Raw genomic sequence first — 18,623 nt, 5'->3', positions numbered from 1 at the left:
TAGATCAACACTCCCATTATTCTGTAACATCCCCGCAGGTACCCAACTAAGGGACATACTTACTATTGACTTTGTTTATATTGCCTTGAATTTCAGCTTGAGTGAGCAGCTCCTCATAAACATCCCTTTCTCTCTCAGAGTTTTCTGTCTGAAGATGAATAAAAAGTGTAATAAATCAGTTCAGGTCTCTAGGAAGACCTCAGAAACACTTATACTCCTCCCACAACCATGAGAGAACAAAGAGGAAGGGTGCTACACAACTCTTCACTAAAAACACAAAAGCAGATCCACTTGTTAATGACAAGCCCAAGAGTGCTTCCAGAGTTGGGCACAAGCGGAAGCACGGGCGAACCCTGCCCTGCTCGCTCGGGAGCCTGCATCCTTGCCTCAGACCTGAGCAGAACGGGCACCCCCAAGGTCCAGATCTCAGAACTTCTCATTGCTGTGCACAAAATTCAAGAATAAAGTAAAAGTCAAAATGGAATCTAATACCAAAGACTGCATACTGTGTAAATCCATTTTATTTATATGTAATTCTTAAAAAGGTAAATATAGGGATCTGTTCAGACTGGAAGTTGCCTGGGGCCAAGGGTGGGGAGTGGAGGGCAGTAGAGGCCGACTATGAAGAAGGACCTGGGACTTGGGGGATGATGGTTTTGTAACCACACACGTTTGTCAAAACCTATCAAACCATACATGTAAAATGAGTAAATTTTACTGTGTGTAAATTATACTTCAAGAAAATGGATTTTAAAAAATGGAGTCCTATCAAACAATGAAAGAATATAAATCAATTAGAAAGAAGAAATGTTCCATTTTTACCCTGTTTTTAGCGTTGGTCATTTTCTCCTGCTTGGCCTGATAAAGCACATCCTGGTATGTGGAAGCCAAGGGCTCTTCGAGATTTACAAGCATGGCATTCGGGTTTCTCAGAGCCACAAATGTGTCAGCTGGAATTCTATGGTCAACAGCCTCATTAATGGCAATAACAGCAGCATGCACTAAAAAGAAAAAAAAAAAATTCAAAACATAGAACACTGGGGTTATACAGAGTAAGGGATGTACATGACATATCCAGAACAACATCATAACCCCCTACTGCAGGAAAAGGCTCGTTTTGATAGAGAAAAGATGACTGGGGTTGGAGGAATGGCTTCCTGAATCCTGTAAACCTAGTCTCTTCCTGGATGCGCAAAGGCCAAAGCTCTCCCTGTGATCCCATGTCTGGGATGCTGAGTTTGGAATCTCACAGGGAAATATTCGTTAAAGAGCCTTGCAAAGAGCAGATATTATGGAAATGTTCACCCTTATTCATCATGTAAGTACCATTAAAAAAAAAAAAAAAAAGAAATCCAAAGAGGCACTGAAATGTAGAACTCACTTTCTCAATGCTTTTATTTTCATCGAAATCACTCACTTACTTCCAAATAACAATAGCACAGAAGCCCGCAGCAGTGTTAAACTACCTCTACCGACCTAAGCTTGCTAACAAAATTCCTAACGTCCAGGACCATCATAGTATCCACTACTGATCAGTGGCAACAATCCCATGTGAACCCACAAAATTTCTCTCTGCTTACATGCGGCTTCATCCACTGAGAGTTCGTTAGCCAGGATGCCCCCGATCTTGCTGAAGGCGGGCATCTGGATCCCGTACTTCTCCAGTTCAATCTTCATGTTGTTGATTTCCTCTTCTACAGGAAAAGATGGAGACCCAGGTGAGCAAGTTAAGCACCTTTCCAGAACTCAGAGAAGGAAACAGATTCCCCAACTACAAAACGGGATAAAGTGGTGGCTACCTCCTAGGATTATGAGGATTTAATGAGATGATATACGGAAAGCACTGAGCATAGCACCTGGCACAAAGCATACACTCAGTAGACATTAACTATTATTACTATTATCAAGAGCATCAAAACTCAGTATAACATGAGAAACAGCCCTACAGAAAAGAGTTTCTCAAAACTGCTCCTTCTGGCATTTTCTACAATGAACTTCCAAATGGAGCAGCTTTGAAGGGAGCTCAGCAACAAGTGACCCACAAGCCAGCCAGATGTCTTTACACGCCAAGTCACTAGCCGCTATTAAACTATTTTGCTTCCAAGGCAGGAAGCCAAATGATAAAACAACATGTAAAGTTTGGCCCTTTGCCCCAGGTCTGGTGAACAACTTCCCCAGAAGGAAAAACGTCACAGATAAAAGTTTTATTAAATTTAAAATTCCCAAGCCTACAAAATAATGACCAGTTCAAAATATTTGAATCTATATTACCCCTAACCAATATTACTACTGTTCTTTTTCTCCCCAAGCTCCCATCTCTTCAAGCATCTGACAATAGCAAATACACACAGAATAAGGTAAAAAAGCTAAATTTTTTAATTACTCAATTGTCACCCTAGCTTTGACCACCGTAGGTACTTGCTAAAATGAGAGAACAAAGTTTGAAATTCCAAGTTTAGTGGTCTTCTCAATGCACATAGGAGAAGCAAGTTACTTATACTTCTTTGATCTCTGTTGCCAGAGTGTTTTTAAAGCCCTATGTCTTTAAGATTGGTATTGTTGACTCTCCAGGCTATTTCCACATAAATCAAGCATTTCCTGCCAAGTTTGTAACTCCTTACCTGTGAAGTCAACCTTTCCATATAGGTCTTGAATCTGAGGAGCCAGGCCCAGTTTGAACAGGTACAAACTAGAAGACACGATATGCAAAAAGAGTTAGGCCTCCCAGCTGCACCTAGCTGCTACTCTTAGATTAACGGGGAAAGTCAGCATAAAGAACAAACATTCTGAACATATCCCTGCATGCTACCATATTTCCCCCCTTTGCAGTTACCGTACTTTATCTCAGAACCTTTTCTTAGTTTTACATAATATTGTCCTAAAAAGTCACATAATGCAATGCAAAAAGCACTGGACTGGGAATCAGAAGACACAAGTTCGAGTCCCAGTTCTGGTACAAATCCAGTGTGTAATTAGATGTTAACATACATGTGAATATAATTAATCTAACTGGAGAAATCTTCACTTCTGTCCACCTTCCTGTGATCAATAAGTTTTAACTAACAAGATATTTATAACACTGTCATGAAAATGATTCAAATAAAAAGTCTTCTTTAAACTGAATTCATATTAGTGACGGAAATAGTTCAGGTAATTTATGAATTTTAAACAAACATTATGTATCTTTACTGTTTAAATAAAAAAAGAAATCTATTTGACTTTAAATCTCATGAAGGCAGGAATAAAAGTCTTGTTCACCAATGTCTACCCGGAACTTGGCATATATTAATAAATATTAACATTTCACAGATGGACAGATGGATAAGTAAATATCTGTAAGCGTGAATTCGCTTAACTGGATTCTAAGGACCTAGCAGATCATAACCAACAAATGAGAAGTGTATTTAACAGGGGCGCCTTGGGTGGCTCAGTCATTAAGCGTCTGCCTTCGGCTCAGGTCATGGTCCCAGGGTAGCCCTGCCATCGGGCTCCCTGCTTGGCGGGAAGCCTGCTCCTCCCTCTCCCACTCCCCCTAATTGTGTTTCCTCTCTCGCTGTCTCTCTCTCTAATAAATAAATAAAATCTTAAAAAAAAAAAAAAGACATGTACTTGACAGGGATGGACACGAGCAAGACACTGACGGCCTAGCAATAAGGGAATAAATAAAAAAACGCCTAAGAAAGAAATCACAGTAACTCAACAGAGTGACCTACAGTTTTTGCAAATAATCTATAAACCTCAGTTTGATCTAAACACAAATATGGATCATGTATACTGCATTCACAGAACTGATCAGAACTTAAATTGTATAAACACAAATGTATAATCTAAAAAACGTCAAGTATTCTGAAAATACATTCGAATTTATACATTCAGAGTAGCTAATTATTTTCTCAGGTAAGTACAAGTATGAATCATCTGTATATGATTAAGTGTTTTTTAGAGTTAAATGCTCAAAATGGAACTATATAAAGTTTCTCTCTCAAAAGATTTTAAATCTATTCAACAAAATTTCCAAAGCAAAATAGCCAATAACATTCTATACCTGTCATATGTCCCTATTATATATATTATTTCACCCACATAATATGTCCCACCTGCATTCCAAATTAGTAAGAATACTTTTCTTCAGGAACCCTCTTTTATTTCTACTTGGAAAGAGCAAAGTGGCTGCCACGCTTTACGAAATTTCAAGAATGTCACTTTTACAAGCCCAAGAAGAGTGAGTTCGTTTTTAAGATCTTCTGATGGTAAAATAAAGTTTTTATGATATCCCTGGCTGATATGAATAAAGTAGAGGAGAAGCTAAGACCCAGGCACCATCTTTCTTTTATCTCAATTATTGGGACTATTTTAAGGAGCTGCTGGAGTTATGAATATAACCACAATGGCCACTCAGACCCTGTGGCCCAGAACTGAGACAGTACTCAACCTCAAAGTTGAAACTTTCAATCCTACCAGTAAACACCCCTGTCCATTCTTTGCTCCTGTTCTCCCTACACTTACAAATAAAACTGATAGGTGCCTACAACAGTCAGCCTGTGATTGAGCTCAGGTTCATTCTTCTTTTCTTTTTTCCCACCAGAGCTGTATGGGGAAAAGTAGCAATGGGGAAAAGGTGGCTGTGGATTCCTATTATCTTTGCTGCCTGCAGAGTAACCTGGAAGAAGTCACTATGCTGATCTCAAAGACTGTTAATAAAGGCTCGTAAACACAAACATAGCAGTTGCTTAGGAAACAGAATCTAATACAGTCCACAATCCCTGATCTAAATTCTTTGGGCCAGATATGAATTTAGGATTTCTCAGATATTAGAAAGGTGTTATAGTATACACAGTATTATATCATGTCTGTTTACTTAAGTATATACAGGATTATAAAACACGCCAGCAAGCCTTGAGGCAGTGCCTCTAAATAAATACATTACTTTTCTGCAGAGAAACATACACATAATCACAGTAAGCAGACTATTATTCTAAATAACTTCAATTAATTCTGATCAGATTTTGCCAACAAATGAGTTGGAACCAAACAAATATAATTTTCAGCTTTTACATTTCTTTTGAATTTAAGATATAGGATTATGGGCCAATTTAACCCCAAAATCAGTTCTTAAAAAGATAAAACCTCAGAGGAAATGGAAATAAAGTATACAAATATATATGAAATAATAATAAAGAATTGGGGTCTTGGGATGCCCGGGTGGCTCAGTCGGTTAAGCATCCGCCTTCGGCTCAGGTCATGATCCCAGGGTCCTGAGATCGAGCCCCGCATCGGGCTCTCTGCTCAGCGGGGAGTCTGCTTCTCCCTCTGCCTCTGCAATATCCCTGCTTGTGCTCTGTCTCTCTCTCTCGCATAAATAAAATAATTAATCAAAAAAAGAAAGAAAGAACTGGGGTCTTATCTGAGGGTGGAATGGAAGGAAGGAAGGAAGGTAGAAAACAGGGAGATGAGGTTTTTCTGTCGCTGCAAATCCAGATGGGAGACGGGGCCCACCGCACACAGTGAAGTGGGCGCCTGCCTGGAGCACTGTTGTCCTGTCCTATACGGTGAAGACGAGGCTCCAAGCACGTACAAACTGCCTACATATCAACGGCTGCCGACGCTTCAGGAAAAACACTCCGGGGAGGAAAGAAATCATAAATGACCAACCAGAACACACTGCACAGTGAAGAGAAATGAGTAACAACAGCAGACTTCCTCCCTTTCCGATTCTGAGAAAGGCACGGTTAATTCTTTATCTCCAGTTCAGAGGCTTTGGGGGCCTGGGAGCCAGGTGCCGCTGCAGAGAGCCATGGCTGCGGATCGCCCAGAGAGGAGTTCCACCGGCCCGGCCCCTTGCTGGCCCAGTGCAGATATCCATGGTAGGTACAACCTTCACAAGGTTATCAATACAGACAAACCTCACTGTTAACACTGAGCCCATCACAATACTCAGAAGTAATCTGATTTTGGCTAAGACACATACATTTGAAATTGCTACAGTCTGAACATTCCCCTAGATACCACCCACTGCTAAGTATTTTTGAAAAATTCTTATGTTACTCTTGTTTGTCCAACCTTATGCCATATACCTTGGAGGGAAGGAAAAGAAATGTAAGGCATGACCTCTGTCCCTAAGAGGCTAATGATGTAATAGAGAGAAAGACAGTAAACATATGAAAGAAACAATAGAACTAAGAAACAAAGAAACACAGGAGTTTAGACAAAGGAATGAGCGGGAGTCACTGGAAATCACAAAACCTCAACAAGAAGGTGGGAACTGAATTAAAACTTGACTGGATACGCTGAGACAAACATGAAGAGTCCTCTGATAAAAGAAAGCACCATTTCCTTTTTTCATTTATAGGGCAGAAAATATCCCCTGAGCTAGAGAAGGAGAAGGAAGATTTGTTACAATGTATGATTTTGACACATTTATTGACTACCTACTACAGCGAGGCGTCTAAGCACTAGAGACACAAATAACAGAAATCGGTCTTCCTCCAAGGAATCCACAGAAAGCAAGCAACAAGAACAAATAACCCAAGGAGGATGCAAAAACCCTATACTTGAAGTAAGAGGTATGTGCAACTACTAGAAGAGCACAGAGATGGGAAAGAGCTAATTCTGTCTCAGGGAGAAAAAGTAAAAGAAGGCGTCCAAGAACATGGCGTTCCACAGTAGCAGCTGGAGCAGAATGTGGGTTAAACTAGGGAGTAAAAGGGCATTCAGGCAAGAATGAACCAAAGGCAGACGAGTGTGGCTATGCACTAGTCCTCAGCTACATTTTTTCTTTTGTGGGTTTCACACGGGTTCCAGGGATCCAAGGGTCTGGCACATTTTCTATCGAACTGGAGACAACAAGGGTTTTCACAGGTCAATATGATAAATATATTCATATATATAATTAACATTTATTAAGCATACATACAGGATGCCTTATAAAATGGGCAGCCCGGCAAAGAAACCCCATCAGCATGTCCTGCTCACTTCTACCACCTTCTCGTTTAGCCCTATGGACATCAGGTAAATTTGTACCACTCTGGTATGGTGCTATCGTATCTACTGAACCCCACCCTCCCTCCACACAGATCGCCTCTTCCTTCCAATACAGTACTTTGCTGATTCTAGGAGCCAAGGGCTTGAAATTAAGTCATCTTCAAAATTTACTAAGAAATTATGAAAAAACTATACTTTGTTTCATTCTTATTTATCATATTTGTTTGGCATAAACATTACTTAACAAACTGGCTTGGTGAGGACCTAGAAAACGAAATAAATTAAAAATCAACCATTTGATAGTTGAAGGCATTATTTGAAGATGTTGATAAAATTTAATTATACTACTAAAGTATTAAGACATGGTGAGTGTATTCTGTAATTCAGCTACTGGCTTGTGACAAAACAGTAAACAGTGAAAGTTTTGAAATGTACATACTTTCTTGTAATTGTTAAGAGATTTTAATTAAAAAGGAAGAAACTACATCCCAGCTGAAATGCACAGTTCACAGAAATACTAGATCAACAATGAAAGACTATACTATGTTTTCAGAGCCAAATTATCTGCTATTACGGGGATAAATAAATCCCTTCTCCCTACTCCCTAGAAAAACACAGCTGCTTCTCACCATTTTGTTAAGACAACAGTATCCTATTCTATTCGGAAATCCTGAAGCTAATGCAAGAACTTTTTTGTTATACCATGGACAAAAGGCTATGCATTCAATTTCGAGGATATTCCTAAACTGCCTTTTTTTTTAAATTGAGATAAAATTGACATATAACATTATATTAGTTTCAGGTGTACAACATAATGATTTAATATATGTATATATTGCAAAATGGTCACCTCAATAACGTCTAACATCCATCACCACACAGAGTTACGGATTTTTTTCTTGTGCTGAGAAATTTTTTTTTTTTTAAAGATTTTATTTATTTATTTATTTGAGAGAGAGAATGAGAGAGAGAGAGAGCATGAGATGGGGGACGGTCAGAGGGAGAAGCAGACTCCCCGCTGAGCAGGGAGCCCGATGCGGGACTCGATCCCGGGACTCCAGGATCATGACCTGAGCCGAAGGCAGTCGCTTAACCAACTGAGCCACCCAGGCGCCCTGTGCTGAGAAATTTTTTTTAAAGATATATTTAATTGAGAGAGAGAGAGAGAGAGAGTGTGCTCGGGTGGGGTGGGGGAAGGAACAGAGGGAGAGAGAGAGAGAGGAAGCAGACTCCCCCGAGTGGGGAGCTTGATTCAGGGCTTGATCCCAGGATCCTGAGATCACGACCTGAGCTGAAACCAAGAATTGGATGCTGAACCGACTGAGCCACCCAGGCACCCCATACTGGGAACTTTTAATATCTACTCTCTTAGCAACTTTCAAGCCTACACCACACCATTATTAACTAAAATCCCCATGCAGTACGTTACACCCCCAGGACTTAGTTATTTTATAGCTGGAAGTCTGTAATTTTTGACCCTCTTTACCCATTTCGCCCACCCCTAAGTCCCCACCTCTGGCAATTTAGCAATCTGTTCTGTGTGTCTACGTACACTGTTTATTTTACCAAGAAAATCTGATTACCTGAGTGCATGGATACAGTAGATGCATCTTGGCATGTTCTTTCGATCATAGATATCTGTAGTTTCTGGGTAAAAAATCTGAGGAGGAATAAAAGAAGCAGAGTAAGGTATCCATCCACTGGATCATTCACCAATCACTAATTATACAAATAAAACAATTAGAAAACATTATTGGCATTCAGCAAGTAACTTCATTAGGGGGAACAGACAATTCATCCTAAGTAATGCAAGGAATAAAATGCTATAAAACAGAATAAAAAGCACAAATTGGAAAAGCAGGTATGTGAAAGTGATTTGCTTACTGCACTCAGACATGGGCGGATGACACCCAGCTCTCGTGCAGTTTAAATCAATGGCAAATGTAGGAAGCTGTGAAGGACTGCCATCTGCCCAGTTACTGTCTACCATGACTAGACTCAGAAATAACTCAACAATGAACATTTACTTAGATGCTTTGGGTTGTGTGAACTACTACATTTAGACATTGAAAAAAAGCTACAAAATACTAAAATGTGTTTTATGCAGGGACACCTGGCTGGCTCAGTTGACAGAGTGTGCAACTTGATCTCCAGGTTATGAGTCTGAGCCCCACACTGGATACAGAGATTACTTAAAAATAAAATCTTTTAAAGAAATGTGTTACATGCTTGGGAGAAGAGAAAAGATACACAGATGAAGTAGATGAAATAGAGGACATGTGTGGGAATGTGGAAGACCGGCGGTTCTCCTGGGTAGCACTTGCCACAAATAATCAATTACTTGTGTATTATCTGTTTGACTACATGCTACATGAAGGCAGGGGCCAGGTCTATGCAGTTCACTGCCATATCTTCAATGCCAAGCCCAGAGCCAAGATCACGGAAGGGGTTCTACATTTAATGAATTAATGAATGAGGTTGAATAGGAGCATAGTAGATTTAGACTGGGTATAATCTTGAATTTCAAGATCTGTCTTCATGGTGATGTGGCACCACACAATTCATTCTATAATTTAGGGGGAGATAAGGTGATAGTGGTCTGGGGAAGTGAAAGACTGAACTTTGAGGCTGTCAGAAGAATCTGGATGAGCAGTGAAAGGCAGTAGGAAGAGTCCTGTAGCACCGTGTGCCTGTTAGAGCCCGAACCGCCGCCCTCGAGAGATGGAATGTACCAGAATCGTCTTTTTTGATAATTTTTCAAACTCTGCATGCTCACTTTCCAAGACGGAAATGCCATCATCTCCTGAAAGGTAAAGATCACAGTCGCATTGAGCCACCCTTCCCGAAAACAGTACAGAATACATTTTAGAAAGTAAAAGAAAAATATGGTTGGGTAGGGTAGGATGCAATCAGATTATGAGGACCTTGAAAGTCAGACAAGTTTGAACTTGATATGCAGGGCCCAGAGAAGTCCTAGCTCTGGAGCCAAGGATAAAAACAGAGCTCAGGAAGATCTGACTGGAGACAGGACACAGGGTACATTGAATTGTGGAGAAATTGAAACTAAGGAGATAGGCTGATAACCTCTTTCAATAGATAAAAGAAACATTTCAAATACATGAGGAAGGCTTAGAGCATAACTGCCATTTAGGAGTTCAAGGTAACCTCAAGATTCTGAGACGGGGTGACTGGGGAAATGAGGACAGGCTACCATTTAGTATAGAGGAAGGGAGGTTCACCTGGGGGAAAAGGAAGGTTTACTTTCAGATGGGAGGAATTCTAGCTAATAGAAAACTATCCAAGAACAGTCCAGCAGCCATGCGAAGACAATGTGTTTATCTTATAGCAGTCTTCAAAATAACTGAAACCATGAGAATAAGAATGTAGTTAAATAAGGACTGCATCTTAAGGAACCCCCACCACTAGGATTATGGGAGGTAGAACACACGAGGAAGATGGAGGAGTAGTTGAGCAGACTGAAAACGATTTAAAAATGAAAGTCAAGGGGTGTGTGGCTGGCTCAGTCGGGACAGCATGTGACTCTTGATCTTTGGGTTGTGAGTTCGAGACTCACACTGGGTGTAGAGATTACTTAAAAACAAAATCTTAGGGGTGCCTGGGTGGCTCAGTTGGTTAAGCGACTGCCTTCGGCTCAGGTCATGATCCTGGAGTCCCGGGATCGAGTCCCACATCAGGCTCCCTGCTCGGCGGGGAGTCTGCTTCTCCCTCTGACCTTCCCCCCTTCTCATGTGCTCTCTCCCCCTCTCACTCTCTCAAATAAATGAATAAATAAAATCTTTTAAAAAAATAAATAAATAAAATCTTAGGGGCGCCTGGGTGGCTCAGCCGTTAAGTGTCTGCCTTCGGCTCAGGTCATGGTCCCAGGGTCCTGGGATCGAGCCCCGCATCGGGCTCCCTGCTCTGCGGGAAGCCTGCTTCTCCCCCTCCCACTACCCCTGCTTGTGTTCCCTCTCTCGCTGTGTCTCTCTCTGTCAAATAAATAAATAAAATCTTAAAAAAAATAAAAATAAAAAATCTTATTTTAAAATAAATAAATAAATAAAATAAAATCTTAAAAAAAAAAAGTCAAAGTCAAAAATCACAAAATATTTCCTGGAAGAGGTGGCCAACAGGACCGATTATAATAAAAAGACAAAAGGGAGAAGAACCAAAAACTTACAACATTAAGTTTCTATAATTAGCCTATATGTACCATATTAAAATATTAGGGAAGACATCCCTGTGAACACTATATATGTATGGTCAATTACATATCCTACGTTATATTATGGGCAACAATTTTTAGGCTAAGTATCTTTAGTCCACATTACTCAAGTCTTCTGGACCTAAATCATGTAGGGTAGACATTTCAAGGCTGATAACCATGATAGCCCTATTGTCCCTGAAAGCCTTTAGGGAAGTCTATGTTTGTTGCAGTTGTGGTCCAGGACAATATACTATCATTAGTAAACAAGAAAAGTAGTAAAATTAAATCATTAAAAAAGCATTTTGAAGTAACAATACTACTAGTAATAGCACATATTAACAAAGCTCTTCGTACCATTTTAAAGAGGTTAAATCATCATTGCCCATCAGGCATACGTAAGGAACAGGTACAAGAAGATACAGGTGCACAGAAAGGCCAAGTAGCTGTAAGAACTTGACACACTGCATTTCCTGACATGTGTGGGCCTAATTCTCAAACCTACCAGTGTGAGGAAGAGAGCTTCAGCACTTTGCTCTGAAAAAAAGAGGACAAAGGCTAGTCTTCTGCAAAGACTTGGCTCTGGATTTAACTCAATTCAAAACACAGATCTGCAAAACTGAGCTCGGCACTTATGCTAAATACCAAATGTTCACCTCCCAGTGATTCTAGCCATTTTCTGATCCTCCCCAACTCACTTTTTTCAATCTTTCTTTGGTTACAAAAATTCAGACTCTACGGGAAGTTATAAAGAAAATAAAAACTGCCCCTTAATCCCATCACACAGAAATGAAAACTACTATCTCCTTACAGACTTTTCCCAAGAATACTCACTTTCACGTACAAATAGCGATCTCACCTTCGCCAGAGCACAAACTCTTATAACCTTAGCCTGTTTGGGTTTTCCCCCCACCTCACCCCTCCCAGACAACTGCATTTGTCAATAAAGATTCGTGTCCCCCTTTCTAATGGCTTACGAGTGTCCGCCTGGCTGCAGCACAGTTAATGCCCCCACTGAAGGGACATGTGGTTGCCATCAATTTCTTCTATTCGAAGCAATGCTGAAATTTTCGGGCTTGTCTGATATGGGGGGTGGGATAAATTCCTACACGTAGAATTCTCAAGTCAAAGGATATGGAAAACAAACAAGATGTCCATGCCTCTAGGAGGTGACAATATAGGAAGGCCTTGAGGGTTCAGGATAGGACCGGGGGGGGGCGGTTGCGGAGACTGGAGATGGCAATTTCACTAAGAGTGGCACCGAATAAAATAAACTCCTGAGCAGAACACTGGAGGATACACACTCACTCCAAATACTCATGCAGGTTCTGCATACCAATTGCACCTCAAGAAAGACATTTTAAAAAACAGAGAATACAGCTGTCACCAAAACAAGATATGAGAAGTAATTGCCATCATATTGCGTCTACAATTTGAAACATAAAACAATAGCCCATCATGCTCTCTTACAGATAGGAGTATTCTGCAGCTGGAAAATGACACTTTTAAAATATTTCCTAAAGTCAAATTTTAATGTAACAACTTTGTGAATAAATAAAATAAAAACACTGACTTGTATACTTTAAAAAGGTGGGTTTCACGGCATGTGATTTTTAATGTAAGTCTACCATTTGATGTAGTAAAAGTCAATGACATCATAGGGAATTTCTCTAGGGTGAGGTGAAGCAGGGAAAAAGAGAAAGAACAAAACTATTCCCTAAAACAAACAGAAGAAAGAGATCCTTTAGTACTTAAAAAAAAAAAAAGAAAGAAAATCATCAAAGATTCAATTGAGAATAATTCTACAGGCAGAATGAGAACTAATAGCCGAATCTAAGCCGGAACTCTGAGGACCACGTAGGTTACCTTAGGCAATCCAATCTCATCCATGGCATTCAACCACTGAATCACGTTATCAGTATGTCTGAAGTGCAGGCCGGTTGCCTAGAACAAGTAAGAGACAATTAGGCGCTGTCGGCAATACTGCAGCGCATACCAAATAAAGACTCTCTTTGCACAAGTTTCCTTACAAGACTTTGCAAGGTCCCCTTAAATTGAAGGTCTATAGCATTATGTTCATCTTCCAATTCTAAAAAGCCAAATCCACATCTCAGCTCCCTTCACTTGAGAACCATCTGGAGAATCTTCCTGTATAATATGCTCTACAGAACACGATCTTTGGAATTCAATTATCCTGGATTCAATCCCTGGCTTGGCCATCTACTGGTGACACTGAGCAAGTTGCTTCACCTCTTTGAGCTTCGTCCTCTCTAACACCTACTCTACCTGTGTGTTGTAAAGATGAAATGGGAAGATGTACGTAAAGCACTCAGGGTGGTATCTGGCATGTAGAAAATACAAACTGACACGGGGCGCCTGGGTGGCTCAGTCGTTAAGCATCTGCCTTCGGCTCAGGTCATGATCCCAGGGTCCTGGGATCGAGCCCCGCATTGGGCTCCCTGCTCAGCGGGAGGCCTGCTTCTCCCGCTCCCACTCCCCCTGCTTGTGTTCCCTCTCTCGCTGGGTCTCTCTCTGTCAAATAAATAAATAAAATCTTTAAAAAAAAAAATTTAAAAAGAAAGAAAAGAAAGTTTCTCTTTGGGATGTTCATTTTGGTTGAGGACCTACATCTTCCTGGTTGTCCTTTGAATATAAACATAAAACATAAAAACCTCTTTTGATTCTGTCTTTATCCTTAGCTCATTCCAAGTTCTGGCCCAACTCCTACAGTCAACCCGCTCACATCTACTCTTGGTTTTACAAGCTTCCACTATCTTTTACGCTCATCCTTTTCCAAATAGCTGCTCATAGGAAAGCTCCCCCACAACAGATTTTGGTCCTTGTCAACATCCCAACTTCATTTTTCTTTTTCAGGGCCCTGGGCCACAAGAATCAAAGCCTCTCACTTACCTCAATTTCCTGAAATTGGATTGCTTTCCCAATTTACCTCGAATTTTAATATCACAGAGGGACCTTTTCTTCCCCTAAAGTTGCATTGCTATTGCTTTCAATTTGCCAACGGATCTCAGTGCTTGGTTAAAATTAAACTTGTAATTTCCCCCTAGTTACTTCCTCTACCTTCTAAGAAATAAAACAAAATCATCAAGGACCATGAAGATTTCTAGACATACACCATCACAGGAATTGTATCAGAAATACAGACACCACCTTTTACTACTATACCTTCTCCACTCTGCCAGGTGTTTCATTTTGATGAACAAACACACTCATACATATTTCTCAATAACTCTGGTACGGGATAAAGTCCACTAACTTTCTCTTTTAAGTTTATGGAAATTTAAGCCCCAAGCAGGGAAGGCCTCACCTTGTATCTGGTCTGCTCTCGATCGTAAATTTTCTTCAAGGACACCACTTTAGGCGAGAAGAAGTTTCCCAGTTTGGCGAGGTAGACCCCATTCCTCAGCCCCTCCTCCAGCTCTGTGGTGGGAGGCAGGTCTTCCCCGAGGCATGCTTCCATCCACCTGCACAAAAGCGGAGAGGACAGGAGGAGAGAGGGAAGGTCAGATCCCCTCCTTAAGAGATTTTGAGCCTCATTTCTATTCTCCTTGCAGGAGTTTAAGTTCCACATAAGCGACGCTCTTTTAAGATCCAATTTCACACACATCCTTGTCCTGACCCAGTCAGATCTCAGAAGTGGGGAACTTAGGAAAATTCCCGAGCATCAAGGCCACCTTCTTCTCTACCCTGCTTTCCTCCCCTGCAGCAGCAGAACCAGCTGGCTCCCCACCCCACCTGCCCAGAAACCTCAGGCCCTAACCCTAAGTCACTCCTGCACAGAACCCCCTAAGGAAAGCCATGTGTAGCTGAAGCCAGCACTTCAACTGTTCAAAAATCTAAATGTATTTTCTCTTCCAGTTTCAGAATCCACAGAGAATTTCTAGGTTCAGATTTTAAGGCTGTTCGGGGATTACATGAATAGTCAATTATCTCAGCTAAAATAGGGAAGGAAATGCCAATGGAAGCAGTAAGAATGAATGGGTGTTTTTCAGAGATGGGGGAGGAGGCTGTAAAGGGGGAAAAGAAAACTGTATTTTCCCCCAGAACAGAGGCCCAAGATAAACAACACACATCTGCATATATTTTCTACCAATAGAAATGTAGGTAACTAAAAATCATTTAAGGCGATTTTTTTTTTTTAGACTTTGCTTTTTAATTTGAGAGAGAGCAAGAGCGGGGGGGGGGGCGGCGCGCGGCGGAGCAGACTCCCCGCTGAGCAGAGAGCCTGATGTGGGGCTCAATCCCTGGACCCCAGGATCATGACCTGAGCTGAAAGCAGATGCTTAACTGAATGAGCCACCCAGGCGCCCCGTATGCATTTTTATGTAATTCTTGTATTAATAAATTGCTTGAAGGATATACAGCAGACCTTAGATTTATGATATTTCTAGAAATTGTTACTTTTATAATTCAGAATAGATTTTCTTGTATTAATTCTAACTTCCCAAACTGAGATTACTGCTCAGAATTTTTACAACATAGTATAAGGAAAAGGAACAATTTCCCTGTGTCTCTCAAGTTCTATAAATAGTCATAGTATGTATTTAAATAAATACTGGCTGGGTGTATGCATGGGCCAGAGAATTTTCTGATTGTTCCCTATACCCGATGATACAAGTTTTTACCTCTGGCTTTTCTTCCAGGTCATAGAACTTAAATGATCACGGCAGGGCGGGGGGACAACAAATGAGTTTTCCAGAAGAGTTGCCATAGTAGTTAAATTAGAAACCAACTGGTAAGAGCTACAAAATCCAAACCTCTGCAAGAGCCCAAAGACCAGAAGGGCAATGTGGAAAAGAATGTAGGTCATTGGTATGGAAAACAGTTGTAGTCCAAGGATACATCTTCTATAATCAGCCCTCCAATATTTTATTGCTAAAAAGGATATGGCAAACAGCTGCTGAAAACCCCAGCTCTCAGGGGACAGTCTAACTTGTGTTCTCATTAACAGAAACAAACCTAGAGCAACTGCAGTCTAAGCCAAAAACAGCCCTTTACCATGTAATGAGGAAAAAATTATTTTATTTTCTCCTCAAAACAAGGTAAACATATAGGGAAGACTATGGATAAACAGCACAGTGCATGCTTTTGCCTTGAGTCAGAGCTAGTTACCAAACGCATTTCGGTTCTCCTCTGAGATCATTACATGAAAATCAAAGTAAAAGGGAGGGCCACAGGGTGACATCTCCCACAAGCCTTTATCTGCGCCTTCTCTAGGCAAACTGCTGTGAAACAGTCCTGATTAACAGCTAGACTTAGAAGTTTTGTACAGTGGAACAGGATACCTTGCACATCACAGAAATGTCAGGCCAGAAGAAGAAGAGCCAACTGTGATCTGCTGAAAAGGGGTAAGGGAGAGCTAGAATAAAGAGGCAAAATACAGAAGTGTCTTTCAGCGGCCCCAAACCCAAAACTGCCCCCAAATTACCACACACAGGGTGGTGACCTCTGTCTCACAACAGAGTATCACCTGGTTCGTTTATAAGAATAAGTTAAAAAAAAATAAAGTAAGTAAAATCAGGACCAAATTGCTTCGAAAAATTAAGAGTACTAAGTAGGGTGCTATGTTACTCTAATTTTTTAATATTAGCAGAAGTCTAGATTCTACTATAATCCCAAGAAGATACAACAAACCCTCCTTTCTGTCCTCCACAGCCCATCTGAGATTTCCCCCTCTGACACTAAACCATAGAATCACAAGATGATAGCCAGGAACTTAAAGCACTTCTAGGGCAAATCTCTTTGTTTTGGGTTTTGTTTTTTAATAATAATATGTATACATTAGAGAAAATTATTAGATACTTCTCAATATTTTATGAATATTTTCCATGTTATTATATAATTTCTGAAGACTAAGTTACACAAAAATCCTACCAAGCGCTTAACTGGTCACCTATGTTGGACTCAGGTCACGTCCAAATAGTTTCAACTATTAAACAACACCGCAAGGAACATCTCTGTGCATGTCTTTAGAATTAATTCCTAAGGAAAGGACCTTAGAAGTCTAACTCCAAATAAAAAAATTAAACATTAAAGAAACTTTTTTTATTGTTCAAAAGCTTACCCAAAGGCTATACCTACTTGTACAACTCCCTCATTTTACAAGTATAAGGTCTATCTATCCAAGGTCAACTACTAGTTAGTGGCAAAGGCAGAATAACAAGACCCTGATTCCCAGTTAAGAATCCTCTTCACTAGACCACTGTTGCTCTTACCACGTCACTCCAAAAACCTAACAGGGCTGAGCCCCACAGGGCGGAATAAACAGGGCAAAGTGTGAGATATCCCATACAGGAAAAAGTCTAGTATCTCTCCACATTCTGTCCACAAAAGAGGGTTTTAAGTATTTTAGTTTAACTTTAAGTCCACACTGATTTTCAACTCAGACACAAAGCTTCCTTATAAAACGTAAGCATTTAATTTAGCTTTATAAATACATTTTTTTAAAGATTTTATTTCTAGGTAAGCTTTACAACCAATGTGGGCCTGAAACTTACAACCCCGAGATCAAGTCACATGCTCTACCAAATGAGCCAGCCAGGTGCCCCTTGCTTTATAAATACATTTTTAAATAAATCTATGCACAGATCCCTACATTACACCATTCACAAAAATCAATTCAAAATGGATTACACTCGAAGTAAGACCTGAAACCAGACACTCCTGGAAGAAAATATTGGAAGTAAGCTCCTTAACATCAGTTTTGGCAATGATATTTTTGGATTTGATAACAAAAGCAAAGGCATCAAAAGCAAAAATAAACAGAAGTGGGACTATACCAAACTAAAAAGCTTCTGCATGGGCAAAGGAAAGCATCAACAAAAGGAAAAGGCAACCTGTGAAATGGAAGAAAGTATCTGCAAATCACGTATCTGATAAAAGGTTAATATCCAAAATATATAAAGAATTCATACAACTCAACAGCAACAAAACCAAACAATCCAATTTACAAATGGGCAGAGGAACTGAATAGACATTTTTCCAAAGAAGACACACAAAAGGTGCTAAGCGTCAGGGAAATGCAAATCAAAACCTCAATGAGACATCACCTCACACTTATTAGAACAGCCATCAAAAGGGCAAGAGACAACAAGGGTTGGGAAAGATGTGGAGAAAAGAGAACCCGTGTAACTACTGGTGGGAGTGTAAACTGGTGCAGCCAGGAAGGAGAAATGTGGAGGCTCCTTAAAAAATTAAAAATAGGACTGCATATGATCCAACAATCCCAATTCTGGGTGTACAGTCGAAGGAAATGAAAGCAGGCTGTCAAAGAGAGATCTGCACTCCCATGTTCACTGCAGCATTATTCACAATAGTCAAGACAAGGAAACAAGAGAAGTGCCCATCCACAGATGAATGGATACAGAAGATGTGACACACACACACACAAATGCACACACACTGGCCTATCATTCAGCCA

The 18,623-nt window shown here is 40.4% G+C and overlaps 1 protein-coding gene across 2 annotated transcripts in view; it reads right to left on the bottom strand.

Annotated features, from left to right (window-relative positions):
* Nucleotides 1–18,623, bottom strand: part of IQGAP1 (IQ motif containing GTPase activating protein 1) — a 100,172-nt gene that overhangs the window by 52,037 nt on the left and 29,512 nt on the right. For both annotated transcript variants that reach the window (XM_045899360.3, XM_045899361.3), the window contains exons 3-9: nt 14,511–14,667; nt 13,052–13,129; nt 8,565–8,641; nt 2,622–2,689; nt 1,581–1,694; nt 823–1,001; nt 64–148 (exon numbers count right to left, since the gene is read on the bottom strand). In XM_045899360.3, the coding sequence (XP_045755316.1) occupies nt 64–148; nt 823–1,001; nt 1,581–1,694; nt 2,622–2,689; nt 8,565–8,641; nt 13,052–13,129; nt 14,511–14,667 (758 nt within the window). The remainder of the gene's footprint in view (nt 1–63; nt 149–822; nt 1,002–1,580; nt 1,695–2,621; nt 2,690–8,564; nt 8,642–13,051; nt 13,130–14,510; nt 14,668–18,623) is intronic.

Source organism: Mirounga angustirostris, unplaced genomic scaffold (assembly GCF_029215605.1).
Source record: "Mirounga angustirostris isolate CCGP_5_RB_7025 unplaced genomic scaffold, mMirAng1.0.hap1 SCAF_9, whole genome shotgun sequence".
Classification (NCBI taxonomy): Eukaryota; Metazoa; Chordata; class Mammalia; order Carnivora; family Phocidae; genus Mirounga; species Mirounga angustirostris.
Note: the sequence above shows the minus strand (reverse complement) of the source record. Positions and strands in the feature narration are given on the sequence as shown.